The 25,579-nt window shown below is 36.8% G+C and overlaps 1 protein-coding gene across 7 annotated transcripts in view; it reads right to left on the bottom strand.

The window, feature by feature from the left end:
* Window positions 1-25,579, bottom strand: part of MEI1 (meiotic double-stranded break formation protein 1) — a 212,461-nt gene that overhangs the window by 32,954 nt on the left and 153,928 nt on the right. For all 7 annotated transcript variants that reach the window (XM_085892099.1, XM_085892094.1, XM_085892092.1 and 4 more), the window contains 3 exons: window positions 22,744-22,851; window positions 21,752-21,862; window positions 20,813-20,979 (listed from right to left, as the gene is read on the bottom strand). In XM_085892099.1, coding sequence (XP_085748225.1) covers window positions 20,813-20,979; window positions 21,752-21,862; window positions 22,744-22,851 — 386 coding nt within the window. The remainder of the gene's footprint in view (window positions 1-20,812; window positions 20,980-21,751; window positions 21,863-22,743; window positions 22,852-25,579) is intronic.

Raw genomic sequence — 25,579 nt, 5'->3', positions numbered from 1 at the left:
CTTATATGATGTCAGGTCAGGTTCAATCTGTGACCTGATACAGGTACCATGTAAACCTGTACTAACCTGTTCCATGGTCGGGTTGTCGGCGACTACACCGTCTCCCCCACGAGGTTTTCTGGTGAGGGGGGTGTTTGGATATGGACACCCAGCAGGATTAAAAACAAAACCTGTCAAAGGGCGGAGGAGCTCCTTGTGAGCCAACGGCCATCCATATCTAGTGCCCAACTGTGTCTGCAGACGTCCTCCTACAGTTGGGTTACTTCTTATTAGGAGGTTGGTGGCAGGATTTGCACTCCGGCCACCGTAAAACCATTCATTCCGCAAAACGCAAAAACGCAAAAAAAAATCTGAAAACCCACTCTGTGGGAGTACCTCCTGTGCAGCTTCCCTTCGCAGGGCAGCTCACCGGATGACAGGATTGGGGCAAAGCCTTCGGGACCCCCAATCTTTGATGATAGGAGGGAAACCACGGGGTAACATCCCTGGGTCAGATTGCGGGAGAGTGTGTCGGAGTGTTGCTGAGGTGTCGTCCACCAGACGGCGGTCTCCTTGGGTTAACCTGAGGCGGTCCCTTCGGGTGGGTGCCTGGAATGTCCTATCCCTAAGAGAGGATGATCACCTGTCTCTGTTATCATCTGAGCTCAAGCGTTTGGACATCGGGATTGCAGCTCTCTCTGAGGTTCGGAGACCAGAATGCGGCGAGATAATGGTGGGTGGTTACACCTACTATTGGTCTGGTCGCCCTGATGGTTACCATACCCAAGGAGTTGCTGTAGTTGTGTCCAATAAGCTGACCCCAATGATAATTGAGGTAACACTGGTCAATGAGCGTATAATGAGATTAAGGATTCGTCACTCCTTAGGTGTCATTTCCCTGGTCTCTGTTTATGCTCCGACTGAGGCGAGTGATCTCACCGTGAAGGATGCATTCTACGCCACACTCGAGTCTGTGGTTGATCAGTGCCCCAGACGAGATACACTTCTAGTCTTGGGGGATTTCAATGCATCGACTGGAACGGATAGGGATGGTTATGAGGTGTGTGTTGGTCCTCATGGGTCAGGAACTATGAACCAGAATAGCACTAAGTTCCTTGACTTTGCAAGAAGTCATGGACTTAGGGTGGCTGGTTCATGGTTTCAGCTCCCACAAGCTCATCGCTGGACTTGGTATTCCAATGCTGGCGGTGTGGCAAAGGAGATTGACCATGTCCTCATTGACGGTCGTTGGAGGATGATCCAGAACTGCAGGGTCTACCGGAGTGCTCAGTTCCTCAATGCTGACCACAGGCTTGTTGTAGAAACTCTAAAGCTGCACCTTAAATCCTGGAGAATGGTACCATCCCAGCCTAGGCTGGATGTTGCCAAGCTCAGGGATGAGAGAGTAGCTGAGGAGTTTGCGAACAGGCTGAGTGGACACTTGGGTGGGTCTGGGTGCTTTGGGGGGTCCTGAAGAGTTGTGGAGCGCCTTCAAGACCACCGTCCTTGATGTTGCCGGTGGATGTCTTGGAGCTCACCGCAGGGCAAAGAAGAATTTTGTCTCTCAAGGGACACTGGATACCATTGACCAGAGTCGCAGGGCCAGGCTGAATGGAAGAGCTGAGCTGTTCAGGGAGCTGAGGCGTAAAACTGTACGTGCACTGAGGGTGGACAAGGAGGCCTATGTGCGAAGAATCTGTGAGGGGGTAGAGCATCACCTGTGGACAGGTGATTCTCGTCCCGCTTACAGGGGAATTCGCGCATTACGTTCATCCAAGCCCATCCCTCGGAGCACTGCAGTTTGAGCAGAGAGTGGTAGGCTCTTGACAGAGGAGTCTGAAGTGAAGACCCGCTGGGCCGGTTACTTTGAGCTGATCCCCCAGCTGTCGAGTTGGACGTCAAGGGTGTTACAATCCCTGTTGCCGACCCCCGAATCAACTGTGGTCCACCTTCGCTTGTGGAAACACGGGCTGCGGTGAACCAGTTGAAACGGGGCAAAGCTCCAGGGATCTGTGGCATCCATGCCGAACTTCTCAAGGCTGGTGGAAATGCTGCACTCGTGTCATTGCATGCAGTCTTGTGCTCTGCCTGGAACACAGGCATCATCCCAACTGACTGGAAGAGGGGCCTTGTTGTCCCTCTCTGGAAAGGGAAGGGTGATCGCCAAGACTGCAACAACTACCGAGGGGTGACGCTGCTCTCAGTGCCGGGCAAGGTCTTTGCTCGGATAATTCTTGATAGGGTTCGCCACCATCTGCTTGAGCACCAGCGTCCAGAGCAGTCAGGCTTTACACCAAAGAGGTCAACGATTGACCGTATCCTTGCCCTTCGTGTCCTCACCGAACGCAGATGAGAGTTTCGGCAGGGGCTGCTTGCAGCCTATGTTGATCTCTGTAAAGCGTTCGATTCAGTGAATCGGGATGTCCTCTGGAGGATTCTTGGTCTTCGTGGGGTGCCACCAAAACTGATCGATCTGATGTCTGAACTCTACTCTGGTACTGAGAGTGTTGTGAAGTGTGGTGGTACCATCTCTGACTTATTTCCAGTTGTTACTGGAGTTCGTCAGGGATGTGTACTTGCCCCCACACTTTTCAGCACTTGTATGGACTGGATTGTAGGGAGGATGTCGGAGAGATCAAGTTGCGGTGCATCGTTTGGGAATGTCACGATCTCGGACCTTGATTTTGCAGATGATGCAGTCATCTTTGCAGAGACTTTAGACATCCTTTTGGGGGCCCTCGAGGTGCTGAATGAGGAGTTGGAGCCGTTGGGATTACGGGTTTCTTGGGTCAAAACTAAGATCCAGGCTTTCGGTGACATCTTGGATGCTGCTGTCCTGTCTGTGTCTGTTTGTGGTGAGGATGTTGAGGTCGTGGAGAGATTCACTTACCTTGGCAGTGATATTCATGTCTCTGCTGGCTGCGAGTCAGAGGTCAATAGACGTCTGGGTCGGGCCTGGGGAGTCATGAATTCACTGGATCATGGGGTGTGGCGCTGCCGGTACCTGTGCGGGAGGACGAAAGTCCGAGTCTTCAGGTCCTTGGTACTTCCAGTCTTGCTCTATGGGTGCGAGACTTGGACTCTGACCAAGGATCTGAGACGGAGACTTAATTCCTTTGGTACCAGGTCTCTTCGGAGAATCCTTGGCTATCGCTGGTCGGATTTTGTGTCCAACGAGCGGTTGCTGAGAGAGACTCGGATGAGATTTGTTACCTGCATAGTCCGTGAGCGTCAGTTGCGGCTGTATGGACATGAAGCTCGTTTTTCTGATGCTGATCCTGCTCACCAGATTCTCTCAGCGAGGGAGTCTCGTGAGTGGAGGAGGCCAATGGGCCGACCACGTGCCTCGTGGTTGCAGCAGGTTGACCATCATCTCAAGGAGATGGGGATGGGCCTGGCATCTGCCTGGGGGATGGCTAGACAGAGGCCCCTGGAGTACCGGCGGAAAGTGGACGCAGCGACGCGCTGTTCTGGCACATACTCCCATACCTGACCTGCTTATATGGGAGGGGCTTGTGTGGGTGGGGACTTCTGTGGGTGGGGTTTATATGGGAGGGGCTTGTGTGGGTGGGGCTTTTGTGGGAGGGGTTTATACGGGAGGGGTTTATGTGGGTGGGGACTTCTGTGGGCAGGGTTTATGTGGATGAGGTTTATGTGAATGAGGTTTGATGTGGATGGGTGAATGTGCAGGTGGAGCTTGTATGGAATGGTGGACAATTTTTTAAATTAAATAAACATGTTGTGTGTGGGGAACTAATTAACTAATTGACTAATCACTAATTATGTGAATATGATGAATGTGGGTGGAGCCTGTGTGGAGTGGGGTTTGTGTGGAGCTTGGGTGGGGTGGGGTTTGTGTGGGTAGGGTTTATGTGGGTGGGGTTTGTGTGGGTGGAGCTTGTGTGGGCAGAGTCAAAAAGGGGTGGGGTAAAAAAAAATTCAATTTGTTTTTGTGTTTTGTAATTCCTGTGAATAAAATGAACTTAAAATCTCTCCCCCTTCTAAATCATTTCTCTTATAAGTCCAAGGAACCGTATCTATTACATCAACAATTTTAAAAAGTTTGTTCATCCATCGTTTAATATAACCTTTTTCAAAATGAGATTTCCACCTATATATTCTTACGATGTCACCAACTTTGAACTTAGGTTTTCTGAGATTAATCTCTTTTCATATTTTAATTTTGTAAATATTTCTGATGGTTTCATATTCGTTGACGTGTGAATCGTGTCATTATACTTATCCACAATATCCTGAATAAAAGATGACCATTGTTGTGAACCGAGTTGTGTGAATTTTTTATATAGTCTCTCTTTTAAGGTATGATTAAAACGTTCAACAACAACGGCCTTTCCTTCATTAAAGGTACTGTATAATGTAACACTGTTATTTTTTAGAAAATTCATAAATGTCTTGTTATAAAACTCTCTACCCTCATCAGTCCACAATTTTTTTAGGTTTTTTCTTACTTTTATTAAATATCTGTTGAAAGCCTAACATAAGAGTATTACCTGTTTTGTTTTTTAAAGGGACAACCCATGCGTATCTACTCCTCAAATGAATAACGGTTAAAGCATACTTGTACCCCTTCTCATTTTTGAGTTCAATCAAATCACTGGACCAGATATAATCAACTTCCTTGGAATAAACCTTCCTTCTATGAAACTTTGTGAATATTGGTTTATGTAATTCATCAGCTAATTGCTCTTCAATCTTAATGACATCACGAGAGCCTATAAGTTTTTTGAATTTTCAGGTCCAAGTTTCAATTTAGCACTGATAATCTTCTTCACGATGAACCTATCAACTTTTTCTCTCAAGGTTGGATTTTGTATCAGAGACAAATTATACAACATTTCTCTATCGGCTTCATGCTTTTCTTCCAAAGTTGTGGTATTCCCATAATCAATATCGTGTCTCATGCACACTTCATCAACTCTTGATGGGCTTACTCCATGATTTTGGATTGTCTGCCTCATCTAATCTTTTATCCAAGTTTGTGCCTGGACCACAGAAAGAATACCCTGGTAGATGTAATTCCCCTGGTATTCCAGTAGTTGTAAATTTACTTCCTGACAAAAACTTTTGTATATCTCCTCCACGTTTGTGTTTGGAGATAAATTGACACTTTTTTGAATCACACACCGAACATGTACCTTTTTGTATAACCCTGTTATTTTTACTTTTAAAATATGAAATATTTTTAGTATTAGTTTTCTTTTTACATTTGAGACAATAACTCATTTATTTTTGAGAAAAATTCCTACAGAGTGAAAAAACCTTTTTAGTTTCCAACATGCACATTTGAATCTTAATTTTTAAAACAAAGAATCCTGAGAAACGTCTTTACTCTCTCCTCCATTTATTCAAGAAAAAAATGAAAAACTTGAATTAAAATCAATATATTACCGATGACAATAGTCTTGTCTAAAATATTGCTAAGAGACTTGTCAATTCTTTGTTTTCCTCCTCGGTGGGTTGAGTTATTTTCTGTAATACCTCCAATCTTTTTTAAATCTCACTGGTTTCCATATTTTGATATTTATTCATTCTCTCTCTTCTCTCTCTTCTCTCTCTCTCTTCTCTCTCTCTCTCTTCTCCTCTCTCTTCTCTCTCTCTCTCTCTCTCTCTCTCTCTCTCTCTCTCTCTCTCTCTCTCTCTCTCTCTCTCTCTCTCTCTCTCTCTCTCTCTCTCTCTCTCTCTTCTCTCTCTTCTCTCTCTTCTCTCTCTTCTCTCTCTTCTCTCTCTCCCTCTCTCCCCTCCTTCTCTCTCTCCTCCTTTTTCTTCTCTTTCTTCTCCCTCTCCTCCTTCTCTTTCTTCTCCCTTTCCTCCTTCTCTTTCTTCTCCCTCTCCTCCTTCTCTCTCTTCTCCTTTTCCTCCTCTTCTCTCTCTTCTTCTTCAACTCCTTCCTCGTCCCTTACTATCCTTGAATCGCTTACACCCCATAGAATATCATACATATATTCATCAGGATTTCTTGTTATTCCTGTATCCAAAATATTGTTTTTTACAACAGGAAACCAATAAAATTTCTTGAGTTTCTAAAAGGGCCTTACGTTTTCTTAACTTTATAATTTTTTTCATTATTTAACATTCTAATTAAATCGAAAGTTGTCGGTTTATGAACATCAGCATAATGCCAATCTTTTATTGAAAAAAGCTCATTCTTATGTTGTAGAACATATTTATTAAAATACCGAATACCCTTTTCTTGAAGGTATGCTTGGACACAGAAATGATAATTTTCTTGAAGCCTTCTTGCTGTCATTTATGTATCAGAAATATATGTTAGAATAATATTATGACACGAAACACCTCCCCATCTTCCCATAGTTAAATCATTTTGTATTTCCTTACTTATTATATATAATCCTGTTTTTTCTGTTTTCATGATACAAACTAGGGCAAAACCATTATTATATTTACCCTTATTAAATTCTTTTATTTGTTGTTTACTAATCGTGATTCCACAAAACTCATTCTCTATACCACGTGGATAATATTCTTCCTTACGAGACTGATTTAATTGTTCCAGGTCTTCGAGGTCAATTTTAAATGACCAATTATACCCTAAATCATTCATATCATAACCCCATGTTCTATTCTCATACAAACGATACGCCCTTCTTTATAAAAATTTATTTTAATTCGAACTGTGAATTCTGTATGACTTGGAGATAAAATCAACACTTCTGTCTCTTTGGAATACACGGCCGTTTTATTTAAGGATATATATTGTGATAAATCGCTTAATCTCACCAAGTCATTCGCGTCAATCGGGCTTGGATAATTTTTTAATTTATAAGCATTTTTCATATTAATATTTTTTGTTATACTATATTTATGTCGTTCAGCCTGTGCCTTTGTGTAATAATTTGATAAATCAATATCCAGGGGATACACCAAAGATAGAACCATCTTTACCAACAAAAGTCATTTATATTAGATTAAAAATAATGTCATGAAATGTTATATTTTTGTTGATTTGAAATAAGACATATAGACATAATTGACCACAACACTTGGAATTTAATTCTCGGACTTGAAATGTTTGATAAACACCATTTTGTAAGAATTTTATGACTTTAACAGGTGGTGGAAGACCAAAACTATCAAAATAATATTTGTCTTGACTATTAAAAATACAAACCCATTGAGAACCGTTCCCATTATTATCTTCTAAGTTCATCATAATATTCTTTGTATGTTTAGGCACATTTGTTAATTCATCTGTCATACAAATAACCACATTATGAATTTTTAATTTCTTACAATATTTGACAAGTTGTAAATTTGATGTTGTATTCTTTCCAAATTCTGTAAACCACTCATCAATGCTCATTTATTTATTAGAAAGATATAATCCATTACCTCTTTCAATGTTAATTTTACACCTGCTTGTGCGATAGAAGAAAGCACATCTCCAACTAACAATCTCGCTTTATCAGGCAGACTTTCAAATTTTTCAGCAAAATCTACAATTACAGCACTTCCACTAATTTGTTTCTCCAACTCTTTGTTATGTCTTTCCAATTCTTTTTGAGCCCGGAGTTGAGCCTTCCTTTCATTGGCAGTTTTCACCGCTGTTGAAATACCACCCGTCAATGCTCCAACCACACTTAAACCAACAAATAAAGGAATTAGAAATGGGAGAAATCCTCCATTCGTCTCTCTTATTGAATATTTTTTCAACATTGGTTTTGTCATTTTTATTTTAAGTGAGCCAGTATCGTTCAAGATTTTAACCTGTTCTCTTGTGAGCAAAACATCAATTCTTACTGCTACTTTTATCTGAATTGTATTAACGTTAATCGTACACGGCTTTTGATTTTGAACACAAGATGATAGTTTACGAAGATTGATTTGATTAACATATACCCCAGTTGGTACTTTGCCATTATTGGTACTCATTTATTTAACAAAAAATTATGTGAGACTAATCATGACACCATTATCTGTATTAATCTGTAATTCTGTTTCTTCCAAAAGCAAACAATATGCATCAACTTCTTCACTCTCTCCTCTTTCAATGTATAGGGAAGTATCCACTCGATTAGACTTTATAGTTTCCTTTTGAGCACTCAGGTCAAACGCATAGATTGTATACAAACTTTTAAATGCTGTCATATCCAAAATTGGTTCTTTATTCCCATTACTTTCACATACCTTTTGGTAAGACTTGTATGCTTAAGCATAATCATTTTTCCCCCAATTAATTTCCAATCTATCTCGTGGATAAAATGTTCCATCGAGAGAAACACGAAGTTGTTTCACCTTAGCATTATCACTCAATGCATTATTCTTATCAGTAGCAGTATCGCCATCTGGTTTTTAAAAAAAATCATCCACAGATATCGTGGCTTTCCTTCCAGAACACCCAAATTCCTCGTGTAAGTGGTTTGGTTTAGTTTAACGTGTTGACATCTTCTTTTGAGGTATGATACACTGAGTGGTTTCTTTGAGTTAAGTCTTCTATTCAACATCTCTTCTGTTTTAAGATTAGGAGTATGTTCACTAATATACCAACTCATTTCATCAATTACAAATTTACTCTGCTCACCAAAAGCACTACAAACACCAAAAAGTAATCTATTTTCATTATCATTCCTTTGTAGTTGAAATCTAATTTTAAGACCATACAGAACTTTATCATGATCACAAAATCCAAATATACCTTTAAGAGGAACTGCCACAGTAAAACTATTTACTGCTTTTGTATGATCAGTATACGTTCCTTTCCTTTGAGTATATCCAGGGTCATTGTTCCCATTGACATATCAGGAATAAAACCTTCGACAGCCCCCTTTCCCATTCTATCACTGAATGTATATAGTGTAAATTTCATCATTTCAGATACAGCAGAGACATAATCAACCGCTTCAACTTCTTGTGTTTCAATGTACAAACGAACACTATCAAACATTTTTCAGAAGAAATCATTGACGAGTGTAGCGTTTGTGTTATTCCCAGCCTTAGTGAATTTAAATTTACACAACAAGAACCTTTCGGATAGATTCAGATAGGTTTGTTGATTATTTATTTCAAAACTTTTTGTACCATTTGCATTCCAGTCTGTTCCAGTTATTGCATTTACCTTGAAGTAATCCTCTTTTTTCGTGGAGTTTGAGATGATAATAGTATCATCCAAATCATAGATACCATAAATTGCTTCCATACTTGTATTTATTTAGGAAAAAAGATGTTAAAACTTTTGAAACCCTGACCCAAGTATTTGAATTATTTTCTGTCGTTCTTGGGGGGACAACTGAGTTTTGCCTTTCTTAATTTCTTTAATTGCTTGTAATTTATGAGATTCCTTTTGGGCATCTTTTATGCTCTGTACAGCACCTGCTACATTTCCCACAGCAGAAGCAGTTGAACCAATTAGGTCTTTATGTTTCAGAATAGTTGAACCAATACCCATTAGAGTATCAATTATCCCATCTCCTCTAAATTGATGTCCGACACCCCTTTGTCTCTTCGGCTTATAGTATCCTCTACCAAGATACATACCTTCACCCTTGTAGTATGGGGAAAGGAACATCCCATCCCCTGTAATTATTTTATATTTTCTCAACTCGTGTTTCCTCACAATAACCATCGTATTTATGTATTGAAAAACTTCACATCGGTGAATTCTGATGGATATAACTTCTCCATTGAGAGAAATCATACGATTATCTTGGTCGGTTATCCTAAAACTTACTCTGTGTATGGTTTTTCCTGACACAGGGAGATAAACCAGATTTTTGGGTTCCATATTGAATTTATAACCAATTGGGGTTGAGTATAACGCTGAATGAAAATATTGTATTTGTTTTTATTCCATCATTATAAGCACCATCAATCAAATCACAGTGAATTAATACCGAATTTATTCCTGAGGATATTTGAATGACATTGTCACTGTAAAATGTCCCATTAGTTTCAATCTTTTTTGAGGAGAAACCCAATAACTCTCTAAATGAATTATCTATTGTGAAATCAACCTTGTAGTTATTTTTAAGTTTAATCGTTGATTTTGAAGTATGTTTTTGAATGTCTATAACAATATTTTTTGGTTCATCACCCTGTTCTTTCATAAGACGAGCAATTTCGGAAGATATTTGAGAAATCTCATATGCTCCAGGTGAGACTGTTATCGTTTTGTATCCACTTCCTGGATTATAACTAAACTTGTCATTTTTCTCAATTATATTAAATTAGGTATTATAAGTTTCCATGGACAATAAAGATGCCTCATATTCTTTTGTTGTGTCAAGTTGTAGTGGGTATGGGAATGAAGATGTGTGGTTGCTTGTTGTGAAATTAAAACTCAGGATTGTGCTTCTCATCTTATTTAATATGAGATAAAATGTCTTTATATTGAGATTTATTAATTATTTTCATGTTCATCAACTGGTCTAAAATGGCTGATGCTTCATTAAAACAATTGTTATTTCCAGCCTTCTTACTACCTAACAACAATAACAGTCTATTAACTAATTGCGATGGGTCATTTGGAAGAAAACTAACACCTGAACCAAGGATACTTCAAGCCTGAATAATGTGTTTCTCCTTCTCATTCTTGCTACGTTTACCAGAAAGACTAACCCGAGAATCAACAGAGTTCAGCAGATCAATATATACTCTATCATCATTATTTTCCTTATCCAATGGTTTATCAACATACTTTGATTCATTCCTCACAGTTGAAGCTTGTCTTCCATCTTTTGTGAGAAGAAACATTAATCTGGGATTTAGTTTAACAGGGGGTTGAGCAGACCTCAAGAACCTTAATTCATCATTAAATATCAATACCTTTTCTTGAACAAGATGAAATATTGCTGGATATTCTGTTGGAATGAGTCCTGCTTTAGTTTTTGATTCCGCTGAATATTCATTGTTTTGAAGAGCATTCACAATATAAGCAGGGGGGTGATTAATCTCTTCCAGTTGTTGAAATAATCCTTCATCATCATATTCTAACTCCCGTATATGATCTAATTCTTCCTCCGTCATTTGATCAAAATCTTTTAACATTTGAAGTTTTTTTTAGGAGTATATTCTACTGTGGGAACTGTGGAAACATCTACAATTTTTTCTTTGGAAGTTTTTAAAAGTGGTTAAAAAAATTCTCTTGTTTTCTTTCAAATGCTTCTTCACCCGTTAGTTTCTGTCTGTATTTCTTCTCTACGTCTTCCTGTTGTTTTACAACTTTTGAAACCAACTCTTGATGTTCCTTAAATCTTCTTGCTCTTTCTTTCGCATCCATTTATTTATTCGAAAATATCATTTAATATCTTATCTTGTTTCACAACAATATATTTATATTTTTCAGTCATGTGCTTCATGTAATCTGCAAATTCTTTTTTACTGCATAATGTAGAACAATTATCTCTCCAAAAATTATTGATATCTATTGAATTTAACTTGAATAAAATAAAAGTATGAGCATTGGTTCTTATGGAATGACGAGGAAGTTGAAAGTATGATTGACTAAGAGAAATACAATTACAACAATAATGTCTCCATCTTGTGTAGTAGCTGTCCATTACCGTTTGGTTTCTCTCATTAACACAATCATCAAAGATAACAAGGTTATTTTTTGATTTATCCAAATCTTGGGGAGACGGTATATCATCCGTATTATCACTAAGAATACAAGTTATCGGTTTTGCTTTCTTTTTACATCTCTGTGTATCACAAAATAGTTGTATTATATCTTCAATGTCATAATCATTTAGGTTTTTTTGAAGTTTAAATAAACCGATTATATCTTCTTTTTGAAGACGAGCATAAAAACATTGAGACTGACATTGAGAGTAGTTGATACTCTGGTTGAAAACTCGACTTTGTGATAATTATTAAATTATCATAATCTAAAAAGTTGGGAATCAGGAGCATCTTCAAAAGTAAGCAGGTTTTTCCGCATCCGCTTGAACCAACTATGAGACATCTTAATGAATTTGGGAGATATTTATGGTTGTTAAATTTTATCTTATTTTCCCAAATGGGTAAAAAATCATCAATTTATATATTTGGAAAACAGGTTATTTAATTTATTATTGGCTTTTTTAGAAACTCTATATTTTCTCCTAAGGTCAGGTTTAATTTCAAGATTATCCATTATTTTATTTATGCAATATCTTGTGTTGATATTTCCCTGAAAATGACATCCATGGATAATATATAACAACAATCCTTTGAACATTTCTCTAATACGTTCCGTTTCTTCCCTTGTAAGGAAAGGTGTGTTATCACCCTCATACTTTACATTAATTTCTCTAATCAATCTTGCAAAGTAATTCATTTTTGGTGTAAATCTAAAAGAATTCTTTTCCTTTTTATATTTTTTTATTATCATTAATTAGAAGATAATCACAGAATATACATTGTTTATAGGCTTTTGACTCTGTGTTTAATCCCACTCTATCACACACAGGACAATTCTCAAATTTGTCATATGGAGATTCAGGGAAGTCTAGCATATTTATAAAGTAAAACTTTACTCAAACTAAAATTCATCTCTACTTTCAGTTGCATATTGACTCATATTTAATAATATTACCAATCGATATCTATATACTTTTTTTCATTACCAGATTCAACTACAACATTTTTTATATTGAAGGTAATTTCAAAATGATCGTTAACTACTAACATTTCACCTGATATATTAACATCCTTTATTTCATCAGGATTTACATCTTTGGGTTGTTGAAAAAAATACAAATTTCTCCTTGCATATTACAGATGGTCTTATCTTTTCTTTCTAAAGCTTCATCCATAATGTTTTTATTTTTTGATACTTTTTCTTGTTTCATTGCTTTTTCTAGTTTTGAATATATTACCAGAAGGAGAGGAGAAACTTTTGTTAGAGATACTTTAATTGATGTTCTTCCAGGTATACTAAAAGCCCTTCCATTGAAGGAAATTGAAGAACTCATCTTATTTACCATAATTGTTTTTATCCAATAGTTGTTTCTATTTATCTTTGTTCAATTTTACATCCTTGACATATTTCTCAGTATCTTTTACAAATGAAGAGATTGATTGAAACATGTCTTTTGTGTCTTGAAACATTGTATTTATTAAGTGAAAAAGTTGGAGGATAAAATGGTTTTAAGCACAGATTCACCTATAAATTAAACGAAATTTTCATCAAGAAAATTTTAGTTTAAGCAAAGTTTTATTCTATAAATATGGTGAATACAACGAACTGCGATGTTTGTAATCACGAATATAAATATTATAAAAAACACCTTCAAAACAACAAACATGCATTTAATCTATTTCATCAAATATCTCCTCTTGAGTTGGAAAGAAAACATTGTGATATCTGCTCAAAGGATGTTTTGAAGAGTAGTTATAATAGACATCTTCAATCACAAAAACACAAAAAAATGAGTTTAAAGTAAAGGGAGACTATTATATTGAAAACACTGATGGGGGCATTTAAAGGGCATATAAAAATAAGGATTTTTTTTCAATTTGGAGAACCCGGTCCATCATCAATCGCTGAATCAATTGAAATAGTGAAACCTGATGTTCAAAAAGTTATTAAAAAGACATTAAAAGAAATGAAAACTTTGAAGTTTTATATGGGAGTGAAAATGAATATGAAAAGACAAGATGAAGAACAAACTCCTTATATGAGAACAGATCTTCATTTTATAACATCATTTCAAAATTTTTTGAATAGTGGGGTTCATGAAGAACTATCAAGACAAGAGGAGGATGTTGATAATACAGTGGAAGGAAGTGGATTTAATTTTTAAAAAATCATCTTTTTAGATATACACATTCTAAAATCAAACCCTCTTAAAGCTTCTTCTTATGTTGAATTACCAAAAGAAATAAAACTAAAGAAGGCAGTTGTTAATATTAAGAACAGTGAGAATAAATGTTTTCTCTGGTCTGTTCTTGCTCACTTCCATCCACCAAATTGTAATTCAGAAAGACTAAAACAATATATGAAATATGAGAATACCTTGGACATTAAAGATTTTAAATTCCCACTGCCACTAACACATATTCCTAAATTTGAGAAAAAGAATCATCTTTCAATTAATGTATATGGATTAACGGATACAAACAAAGTTCAAATAGTAAAAATTTCAAACAACTATAAAAATGAAGAAACACACATTGATCTTTTATATTTTAGTGTTGGAAAGAATTCACAATATACATACATCGATAATAATTTGTCAAGATTAATCTCATCTCAGGTATTCAGAACAGCAAACAAAATATATCCTTGTAAGCGATGTCTTAATTCATTTCATACAAAAGAACGATTAGAACAACATTCAAAATATTGTAGTAATCATAAATCAGCTGTAATTACAATGCCAAACCTGGTGAAAAGATTTATTTTGAAGATTATAATAAATCTATCATGCACCCATTTGTGATATACGCTGATTTTGAATGTATCCTAAAAAGATAAATACTGCTTCTCCTAATCCAAAAGAATCACATACAAATAAATATCAAAAACATATTCCTTGTGGTTTCTGTTATTATATCAAATCATCTGTTGAAGAGAAGTATAATAAACTTGAACATTATAGTGGAAAAAAGCTTCACAAGAGTTTGTAAAATGATTATAAAAGGATTGTATAAGACTAACTAAATTAATGAAAGAAACAAATGAAACGATGAAATTAACCGAAGAAGAAAAATTAGACTTTAGAAAGAACAATATCTGTCATATTTGTGAGGAGGAAATTGAGGAGTCTAAAGTTAGGGATCATTGTCATCTTACTGGTAAATATAGAGGTCCCGCTCATTCCTGTTGTAATCTTAATTATAAATTCCCTTCTTTTATTCCAGTCTTTCTTCACAACAGCGCCAACTATGATACACATCTATTTATAAATGAACTTTCAAAAACACCAGGGAATATTTCTGCCATAACAAACACAAGTTAAAAGTATATTTCATTTACAAAAATGATATTCACAAAACCTTTAACTCGTATTAGGTTTCTAGATTCTTTCAAGTTTATGGGAACACCACGAGCCGACCCAGCATCAAATCTAAGCTCCACGGGGTGTTTTCCAAATCTTAATTCATTCTTTCCAAAAGAGGAAATTCTAACTAAAGAGGAAATTCAGATTAAAGAGAGAATTCAAAGTAAAGAGGAAATTCTAATTAATGAGGAAATTAATGAAGAAATTCTAACTGAAGATGAAATTCTAATTATAAAGAAAATTCAAACAATGAATGAAATTCTAACTGAAGAGGAAATTCTGATTAAAGATGAAATTCTGATTAAAGAGGGAATTCTAACGAGAGAGGAAATTCAAACAAGGAATGAAATTCAAAGTAAAGAGAAAATTCTTACAAGTAAGGGAATTTATCCTTATGATTATATGGATTAATTTATGAGATTTAAAGAAACACAACTTCCTTCAAAAGAAAGTTTCTATAATAACCTTAATGAAGAAGAGATAAGTGATAAGGAATATAAACACGCACAAGAAATTTGGAAAATATTTAAGATAGAGAACCTTGGAGAATATCATGATTTGTATCTAAAAACAGATGTTTTATTGTTAGCTGATGTGTTTGAAGCTTTTTGATCACTCTGTCATAATAAAAATTGTTATGGATTAGATTCTCCCCACTATTTCACTGCTCCTGGTTTAGCTTGGAGTGCAATGTTGAAAATGACAAAACAAGATATAGATTTAATCAGTGATGTAGATATGCTTTTGATGATTGAGAAGTCGAAGAGAGGTGGAATATCACAAGTATGTTCAAAAAGGTATGCTAAAGCAAATAATAAATATCTTCCAAATTATGATAGTGAAAAAGATAGTAATTATTTGATGTATTTTGATGCTAATAATTTGTATGGATGGGCAATGTCTCAATCTCTGCCTTATGGTAAATTAGAGTAGGTGGAAGAAAAGGATTATGAAAAGGCTTTGATGAATATTGTTATTTCTTCTCAAGAGGAATTGAATGAGGAAGAAGAAGGTTATTATTTTGAAGTTGATTTGAGGTACCCGAGTGATCTTCATAATAAGCATAAAGACCTTCCTTTTGCATGTGAGAAAGAAACCCGAAAGAAAGAATGGTTAAGTGATTATCATAAAAGTTTTAATATTATAGGCAAATCAACAGAAAAGTTATTAACAACATTCTATGATAAAGAGGGATATGTTTTGCATCAGAGAAGCTTGAAACAGTTTTTGAGAGAAGGATTGAGAGTATCTAAAATTCATAGAGTTTTAAAATTGAAACAAAGTCCTTGGATGAAAAAGTATATTCAATTCAATACAGATATGAGAACAAATACAAAAGTAAAATTTGAAGGGGAATTCTATAAATTGATGAATAATGCTGTCTTTGGAAAGACAATGGAAAATGTTAGAACCAGGCAAAACATTAGATTTGCAACATCTTGGAAGGAAGCTTCTAGATTGATAAATAAACCAAGTTTTAAGATAGAAGAGGTTTTTTCAGAGAACTTTTCTGCTATTCATATGGAAAAGGAAAGTATTGTAATGGATAAACCAATTTATATTGGAACAGCAGTTCTTGATTTATCAAAGATATTGATGTGTGATTATTTGTATAATGGCTTAAAGAAAGAGTATGGTGAAAATGTTTCATTGTTGTATATGGACACTGATAGTTTTATCCTAGATATAAAAACTGATGATGTTTATAAAGATATGAAGAAAAATATTGGAGTATATGATACAAGTAATTTTAGTAAGAAGAGTGAGTTATTTTCCAAAAAGAATGAAAAGGTTATTGGTAAGTTTAAGGATGAGTAGGGTGGAAAAGTAATGAGTGAGTTTATTGGATTGAGAGCAAAGGCATATGCTTATAAGTATGGTGATCAGATTGATAAGAGATTAAAGGGAATAAAGAAATATGTAATAAAGAAATCAATAACTTTTAGAAATTATTATAATTGTTTGATGAATAAAAAAGAAGAATATTGGAAAATGAATACAATAAGAAGTTATAAACATAAGATATATAGTGAAGAAGTAAATAAAAAGGCATTAGGAGCCTTTGATGATAAGAGATTTATTTTAGATAATGGAACAGATTGTGTTCCATATGGATATTGTATGATAGAGTGTAGAGAATAGATTGTGTTTTAACGATGGGAAGATGGGTTAGTGTTTTTAAGGGCTACCGCCACGTTTTTTCACAATATATAAATGTTCAAACCAAGTATTAATCAAACTAAAGAGTGGAGAAAATCTCAGTCTTGGTATATAAATGGAAAACATAATGAATGTGAAAAATATCAAATAAGTCTTTTTCAAAAAAATAACTAAAACAAAGGTAAATAAAACAAATAAGCGAATCAATTTAAAAACTAGTAAGTTAGAGGATGTAAAGAAAAAAATTAATATCCTTGAATGGACTGAAAAGTTTGATGGATATCAATTGAACAATGGAAAAACAATTTACTGTAATCTCAAAATGATATGTGGCTCAGGAGGTGGTCAAACAAGAGCATTAAGAGCAGTTTATCATTTCGTCATGGCACAAAAGGGTTATCTTAAAAAATATAAAGATTCAAATGTTTTATTTTTAAATATTTTAGATGGGGAGTATTGTGCAAAGAAAATTAAACTATTGAAGGAATTGGAGAATGAACAAATCTTTATAGGTTCAATGAGTGAGCTAAACAATATGCATTGGTTATTTGAAAAAGAGTGTCCCGAGGCTTACATGTTTCAGATATTTCTTTAGAATCACCTTTAACAAATCACATTACTACTTTACTACTTGAACAAATCTTTATCTTATTGCATTGGTTATTTGAAAAGTGCCCCTAGGTTAAAAGGGGAGACAAATAAATATACCTTCGGATAAAAAGGGGGTTTATTTTTTAGGGGGAAAAAAATATGAATCGCTGAAACTCCCCCATTCACTTACATGGAGAAAAGTGAGCCAGAATCAGTATATTCACCCTACTGTCCTCAGATCAAAGGGACGTACGCGGCCATAAGTGTGACAGAAGACGTGACAGAAGACACAGGACAGAATAGCCAATTATATAACAGCGCGATGTCGCCGCGCTGTAAAAATCACTTCTGTCACCAAAAAAAGAGGAAGAAATCACCTCCACAAGACGTTTTAAAAACACTTCTGGTGAAAAACAATGAAGAACGAGAGTTACAATGCTGCGCGTCAACAACTAACGGAACAGGAAGATTATCACTTCCTGCACAGAAAATCAACTTTCGGCATCACACAGAAAACGATTCAGCACAAAAAAAGTCGCCCTTCCGCATTAACCCCGCCCACAATTCACCCGGCAATCTCCGCCCACAATGCACCCAGCAATCTCCGCCCACAATGCACCCGGCAATCTCTGCCCACAATACACCCGGCAATCTCCGCCCACAATACACCCGGCAATCTCTGCCCACAATCCACCCAACAATCTGCCCACATCACACCCAACAATAAGTGTGACAGAAGACACAGGGCAGAATAGCCAATTATATAACATCGCGATGTTGCCACACTGTAAAAATAAGGGATGTGTGGAAGAATGAGGGCAAGGGGAAGACACAAGGGGTGAACAAGACAGATATAACCGTAAACTCTCAATCACAGAAGTGGAGGGAAAAACTGGAAACTTGGAAAGAGTTGGCCTTAGGGAGGGTTAATGGGAGTAGAAAAAAATCATGTTTCTGGATGGGGGATGGCCTGAGATGGCGGTGAATAGCTGTCTTGAAGCCCCAGAAGAGGGATGAAATTGAAGAAACCGAGGAAGTTGGTTCCACAGGTGGTGGGGGGGGGGGAAATGAATGAAAAAGTGGATTTGGGAGTTTATTGAATGTGAATCTGGGAGCAGTGAATCTGGATATTGGGAGTTTCACCAGAAGGGAGTTACTGGCACTGTTTGTGCTCTGCAAACGCTTGGGGAAAGAGCGGGGACAGAGCACAGAAATTGCAGAGGGTGCAAGACCAGAAAGGAGGTGGTAGAAGACAGTGAGACAATCAACCTGTCGACAATGTGAAAGTGATCGGCCAAAAGACTCAGCTTCATCACGGGAGATCCCAATGATTTTGAAGGCCTTCATTTTCATGACATCAAGCTGAGCAAGGTGTGAAGCTGAGACACCAGCCCAGAGAGGAGAGAAATACTCCATCAAGCTGTGCATGAAGGTCTTCAGGGGTATATAAAAGGAGTCGATTAAAGTCATTCAGGTGTGACAAGGAAAGACTTTAGAAGATCCTGAATGACGGATGATGCTGAGGTGTAAACTTACAGTAGATGGTTTGCCCAAGAAAGATCCTGGCTGATGGTGAGTCCCAAAGGTTTAAGTGACAATGTCTTCAAGAGGATTGTTTTTTAGCCACGTTGTGTAGCGAACGCTGGCTCTAAAAGAGCTCCGTGTTGTTGTTGTTGTTGTTGTTGTTCTTATTCTTCTGAAGACAAAACCTTTCTGGGGGTGAGAATAGGGAGTGAAGCAGGCAGGGAGGCTACATGGAGGTACCTGATGCCCTGAGGCACTTGATGCCCTGGAGGCACTGGATGCCCTGAGGGCACCTGATGCCCTGGAGGCACTTGATGCCTTGAAGGCAACCGATGCCCTGGAGGCACCGGATGCGCTGAGGGCACCTGATGCCCTGGAGGCACCGGATGCCCTGAGGGCACCTGATGCCCTGGAGGAACTTGATGCCTTGGAGGCACCCGATGCCCTGGAGGCACCGGATGCGCTGAGGGCACCTGATGCCCTGGAGGCACCTGATGCCCTGAGGGCACCTGATGCCCTGTAGGCACTTGATGCCTTGGAGGTACCTGATGCCCTGGGGCCACCTGATGCCCTGGGGGTACCTGATGCCCTAGAAGCTAGCATAGCAAGGAGATTGACTGGTGGAATGACGTGGCTCTTGGACACATTTGTCCTTGTTTTTTTTTTAGTCTTATGCAGCCTGTGGCTGCTTGGCTGCTTGGCTGCATCATTTTCTGGGGGTACGGCTGTGCCATTGATACAATGCACCTGTTACCATCCATCCATTCCATCCATTGGGACCATGCTCTGTGCAGAGCGTTGGGTGCTGCCTAAGCAGTCTCCTTGGCTATTCAGCACAATCCTGGACGGGTCAACACTCTGACACAGGATACCAGCTAGCTGGCACTCATTTTGCCGACCTCAGAATGATGACAGGCTGAGTCAACCACACCTGGTGTTAATTCAACTGACGACAGGGGCTTGAGCTCAAAACCCTTCGGTCTTCAGTCAGCCACCTTAACCATTAAGCCAACACCAGGCTTAAGAGGATTGTTGAGGGAAGTGGATGGGAGGATTCACCATATGGTCTTTTCAGAGTGAGAATGTGAGAAATTAAAACATTGTTGATAACATTTAAAGCTAAAATTATACTTGCTCCTGCCTATATTTATGAGTTACTCACACATTAAACAGCAAAAATGCTAGGTCTCACAGTGGAAATTTCCTGTTAATTCCTCACATAAGGAAGAAGACTTTTGGTGATCAAGCTTCCAGTCAACGTGCTACTAAACTTTGGAATTTGTTGCTTCTTAAGATTCGCACAGCCACTTCAAGTATGGTTTTTTTTTAATCCATCTTTAAAATCGCATCTTTTTCAGGTGTTTGTTGTCAACTTACTTTTAATGTTATTTTGAATATTTTTCTTTTAAAAAGCTAAGCTTTTACAGTTATGTTGTGAATATTTACAATCAAGTTTTCTTGCACTATGAAGTGCGTTGAGATTTTATTCTGAAACACCTTTTGTAATATAATGTTGCATGTTTGTACACACTCACATGCACAAGTAAAATGTGAGCAGATTAAAAATAAAAATATGAAAAAAAATTCAAAACATGTACCTCAACAGAACAACCAACTTCACAGAGGAGGAGGTTTGCAAAAAATGTGCACGTGACACAGCACAAAGCAAGCTGTTCCTGAGTCCATTTGCCCTGCATCGGGACCTGGGAAATGATCTGCTGCAGCAACTCCATCATTCCTCGATTAGACAGCACAGTGGAAATCACTGCAGTCAAATATTTCACCAATGAACATGTTCTTAAATACAGCTTAAATTATGCAAACTTTTGTTGGTGATAACAATAACTGACTTTATTCAAAGAACTAATCCACTGCAGAAACTAATGCTGCAATCCACTAAACCACCAGTTTTTACCACAAAAAAACACCATCTCAAACACTAACTAGAGGTGCAAAATAGTATTACGTGGATTAAATTTACAAAGGAAAATCAGTCATCCAATGACAGTTTCTCTTTGGAACTCATCAAATTTCAGTTGTTTTGAGGTTTGAAACAAATCAACAACATTTAACTCGTAATCAGCATTTTACCCAACATAATACCAACAACTTCTAAGTTTATAAATTTTATCAATTTGTTTACCAACTACAAAACTCAGACTAAAATATGAATAAACCATAATAATATCATCTTTTTCTAATTTTAAGACTTCTTTTTAACTCAAGCTGATCCTTATTGAGCTGGTCCTGGTCCAAAGATAATTACCATGTCATTGTTGGATTGTTAATAAAAACCCAGCTGACTCATTAATGACTTAGAAACTCATAATGTTTGACTCCTTAATAGGGCATCAAAATATCGCCGACAAAAAGAAAGTGCCACCCACATCTACCTAACCAAATAATAAACAAACAAACAAAAATAGACGATAAAAACTTTCCATAAAAGCTTCATTGCATGGGTGTGTCATTTGATATTATTCTTCTCATGGCCAATTTGGCTTTGATTTGCAAGATTAAACAAAGATGATACTCACACTGGGGCCAGGCAGTTTGTGGTGCAGATTGAAGTGTGGCATATAGGTAAGAGAAAGCCGGTCGTAGTTTTGACGATTCAAGCTCTATGGTTCTTCCAATCAGACCGCACACTGTCAAATACAATGATCAACACCATCCACAACTCATGAATGTCCAAAAAAAAAAAAAAGAGTCCAATTTAAAAATGAAATATATTATGCTATTAGTTTTTCTAACTAACTTTCTTTCATCGGTGATCAGGAAATTAAAAGTTTGAATTAGTAAATTGCTGGGGAGGGTAACAACCTCAATTAGGAAATAGGAAAAACTCAAACATTAGGAACCTTTTTTTAAAGTAACAGTACCTTTTCGTCCAAAATGTTAAATTCCCCCTCCTCAATCCTTTCTTTCAATATAATGAAGAATTTGAAATTGACCGTTTTGTTGTCAACTAGAGAACCATTTGGTGTACACCTTTAGGATTTATGGAGAACTTAACCAAGATTGAGGAGGTTGTATATGGAACAGCATCTTGCTCCACCAGATCTTACTCTACATCTTACTCTACATCATATTCAGGTTGGTGGTGAATGGTTAGACCATTTAAAAAAAACAACAAATGCAGTATCTCTGACTTCATCCAGTTTTGAGGAGGAATAAAACTTCAAATAGGAGGGACAAATATCTGCTCTCAAGGTAGTATAATCAAGTTGTGAGCAGAGTTAGAGTAATAAATGAAAAAAAGCCAAAAGTAGAGAAACATTATGGGTGTGAGATCACTATCAACAGTAATTATTTGGAAAAATTAAGAGTTTTCATGGAATTGCAAAATACAACATCAATGTAAGGGATTTTTCCATATTGCCAACAAGTATGCATTTATAACTGAATTATGAAATCAAAGTTATGGTCTATAAGGCCTTTAAATAAGGCAAATCTTGAAGGTGCAATCCCTCTAAATAAGAATCAACAAGTACATGTACATGTTAGGTGTACACAGTACAAGTCTCACCGTGGTAGAAAGTTTTGAAGTCAGACATCTTCATCTCACACTGTCTTCCTGCAGACAGCTGCACAGTGCATAACAGTTCCAGTGCCAGCATCAGGTTGGCACATTCAGCTGGACCAAAAATAAAAGTAAATTAAAACAGAAAAACAAGCAAACAAATAAATAAACCCATGTCACCCGCAGGGTGACCCGTATCTTGCCAAAAGGTGACCACGTGTGACTTCTTTAAGGTCAAACTGAGGTGAACAGAGCTGCTATCCAGCAGGAGCGACTCCTTGAGGAATATCTGCCTACGAGAGATTCCGATGAGAATCGTTCTACAGAGTAACCATGAAAAATATTCTTTTTCCTCATAACGTCACCAAATGATGTCATAATGTCTCAAGCTTGACATATCCAGAAAGCACTCATCGAGGTGTTCAATTTGAGGTACTACACGATATGGTTCCTAAAACTTGAAAATTTGACCTTGGGGTCAAATATGTTTGACCTAAGGCGCTAACCATGAAGGTCAAGGCCAATCGCCACCATAAATTAATCAGCTGAGCGCCAGACCATGAACTATATTCCCATGAAGTTTGAAGACGATCCGATCAAAATTACTCAAAAAAATAAGGGTTTCGTCGACTCCCCTGATTTGTGACAAAGTGACCTTGACCTTCAAAATTTTATGCGCTGAAAGGGACCTCTATAGGCCTCTGATATGCGAAGTTACGAAAATTTCCAATGATAACTGTGCTCTGCAGAATTTTTTATATGTGATTACAGACAAACAAACAAACAAACAAAAAAAAACAAAAAAAAAAAACATACAAGCTGACTAACATATCTTGAAAAAACTTCGTTTTGGCAAGATAATAAAACTAGAATGGCACTCGGTAGGGTGCATATTCTCACCTTGTGGACTCATTCTGAACAAAAATACCATCGTCAACTGAACACGCCACTATTATTGCCCACTGCTACTGTGGCCCATATACCCATATCATCCGTGCACCTTATTATATCACATAGATTCTTGGCATGGGTAATGATGTCACAAATTTAATTATTCACACACTTCGGGTCAGAGATCAGATTTATGAAGTTTCAGATTCTTCGAATAAACATTTTGATTCAACCAATTATGGCTGGTAAACCACTTCACCGATGATCATCAGTATCACCCTATATATCCCATGGGGAGTTGACATATGCAAAGTTTTAATTTTTTTCATTGAGGGGTTTTGGAGAAGATGATGTCAAAATATTTTTCTTTAATCCAATATGGCTGTCATACGTTGTGACCAATGATGTCAGGAGTTATCAATAATGTACATGTGGAGTCCCTCTTATATTTAATGATTGGCATTGATCGGACAAGCGGTTACAGAGGAAAAAATTTTTCCTCTGTAAATTTCAGCAGCTCCATGGATGAGGAAAACAGCGAACAAAATATATCCTGTATATTTCGAATATATATATATATATATATATATATATATATATATATATATATATATATATACATATATATCATATACATATATATCATATACATATATATCATATACATATATATACATATATATATATATATATATATATATATATATATATCATATACATATATATATATATACATATATATATATATCATATACATATATATATATATATATATTCATATATATATCATATACATATCATATACATATATATATATCATATACATATATATATATATTCATATATATATCATATACATATCATATACATATATATATATATATATATATATATATATATATCATATTCGAGGTGTGTTCAAAAAGTATCCAACCTTAATTTTTCGTGCGCAAACAAATGAAGCTAGGGAGGCGTGGTTTGGTGCACGTATGTCGGCGATCCTAATTCGTATGCGTGAATATTTTCCCGCCTGCAGAAGCAGTCAGTCGCCGACAGACCGCCGATGAGTGAGGAAGTGTAAGTGAGCGCCGTCGGATTTTCGTTTTTGACAAAATGACGGAAAAACTTGAACGACGCTACTGCATCAAATTTTGTGTAAAGCTTGGCGATTCCCAAGTGGAAACGATCCGCAAGATTCAACAGGACTTCGGGAACGAAGCAATGGGCACCACACAGATAAAAGAGTGGTACAACCGCTTCAAAGATGGTCACACATCAGTGGAAGGTGAAGCACGTTCTGGTAGGCCCTCAACATCCCGAAATGAGATCGTCATTGACCAAGTGAGGACCCTGCTGATGCAGGATCGTCGAATCACGATCAGAGAACTTGCAGACGACGTGAGCGTCAGCATTAGATCCGTTCATTCCATTGTGACTGAGGATTTGGGTTGAAGGAGAATCTCAGCGAAGTTCGTGCCAAAGCTGCTAACAATCAAGCAGAAGCAACTCCGTTTGGAGATCACACAGGACATGCTGGAGACTGTGAACAGCGATCTCAACTTCTTCAACACAGTGATCACTGGCGATGAGACCACAGTGATCCGTCATTTTGTCAAAAACGAAAATCCGACGGCGCTCAGTTACACTTCCTCACTCATCGGCGACTGACTGCTTCTGCAGGTGGGAAAATATTCACGCATACAAATTAGGATCGCCTACATACGTGCACCAAACCACGCTCCCTAGCTTCATTTGTTTACGCACGAAAAATTAAGGTTGAATACTTTTTGAACACACTTCGTATATATATATATATATATATATATATATATATATATATATATATATATATATATATATATATATATATATATATATATATATATATATATATATATATATATATATATATATTGTTGCGGTTGAGGAAATTCGCAAACCACCATTCAGG

Source organism: Eptatretus burgeri, chromosome 8 (assembly GCF_056783735.1).
Source record: "Eptatretus burgeri isolate ZD-2024b chromosome 8, Ebu_testis_v1, whole genome shotgun sequence".
Classification (NCBI taxonomy): domain Eukaryota; kingdom Metazoa; phylum Chordata; class Myxini; order Myxiniformes; family Myxinidae; genus Eptatretus; species Eptatretus burgeri.
This window is presented reverse-complemented; position numbering and strand designations above follow the sequence as displayed.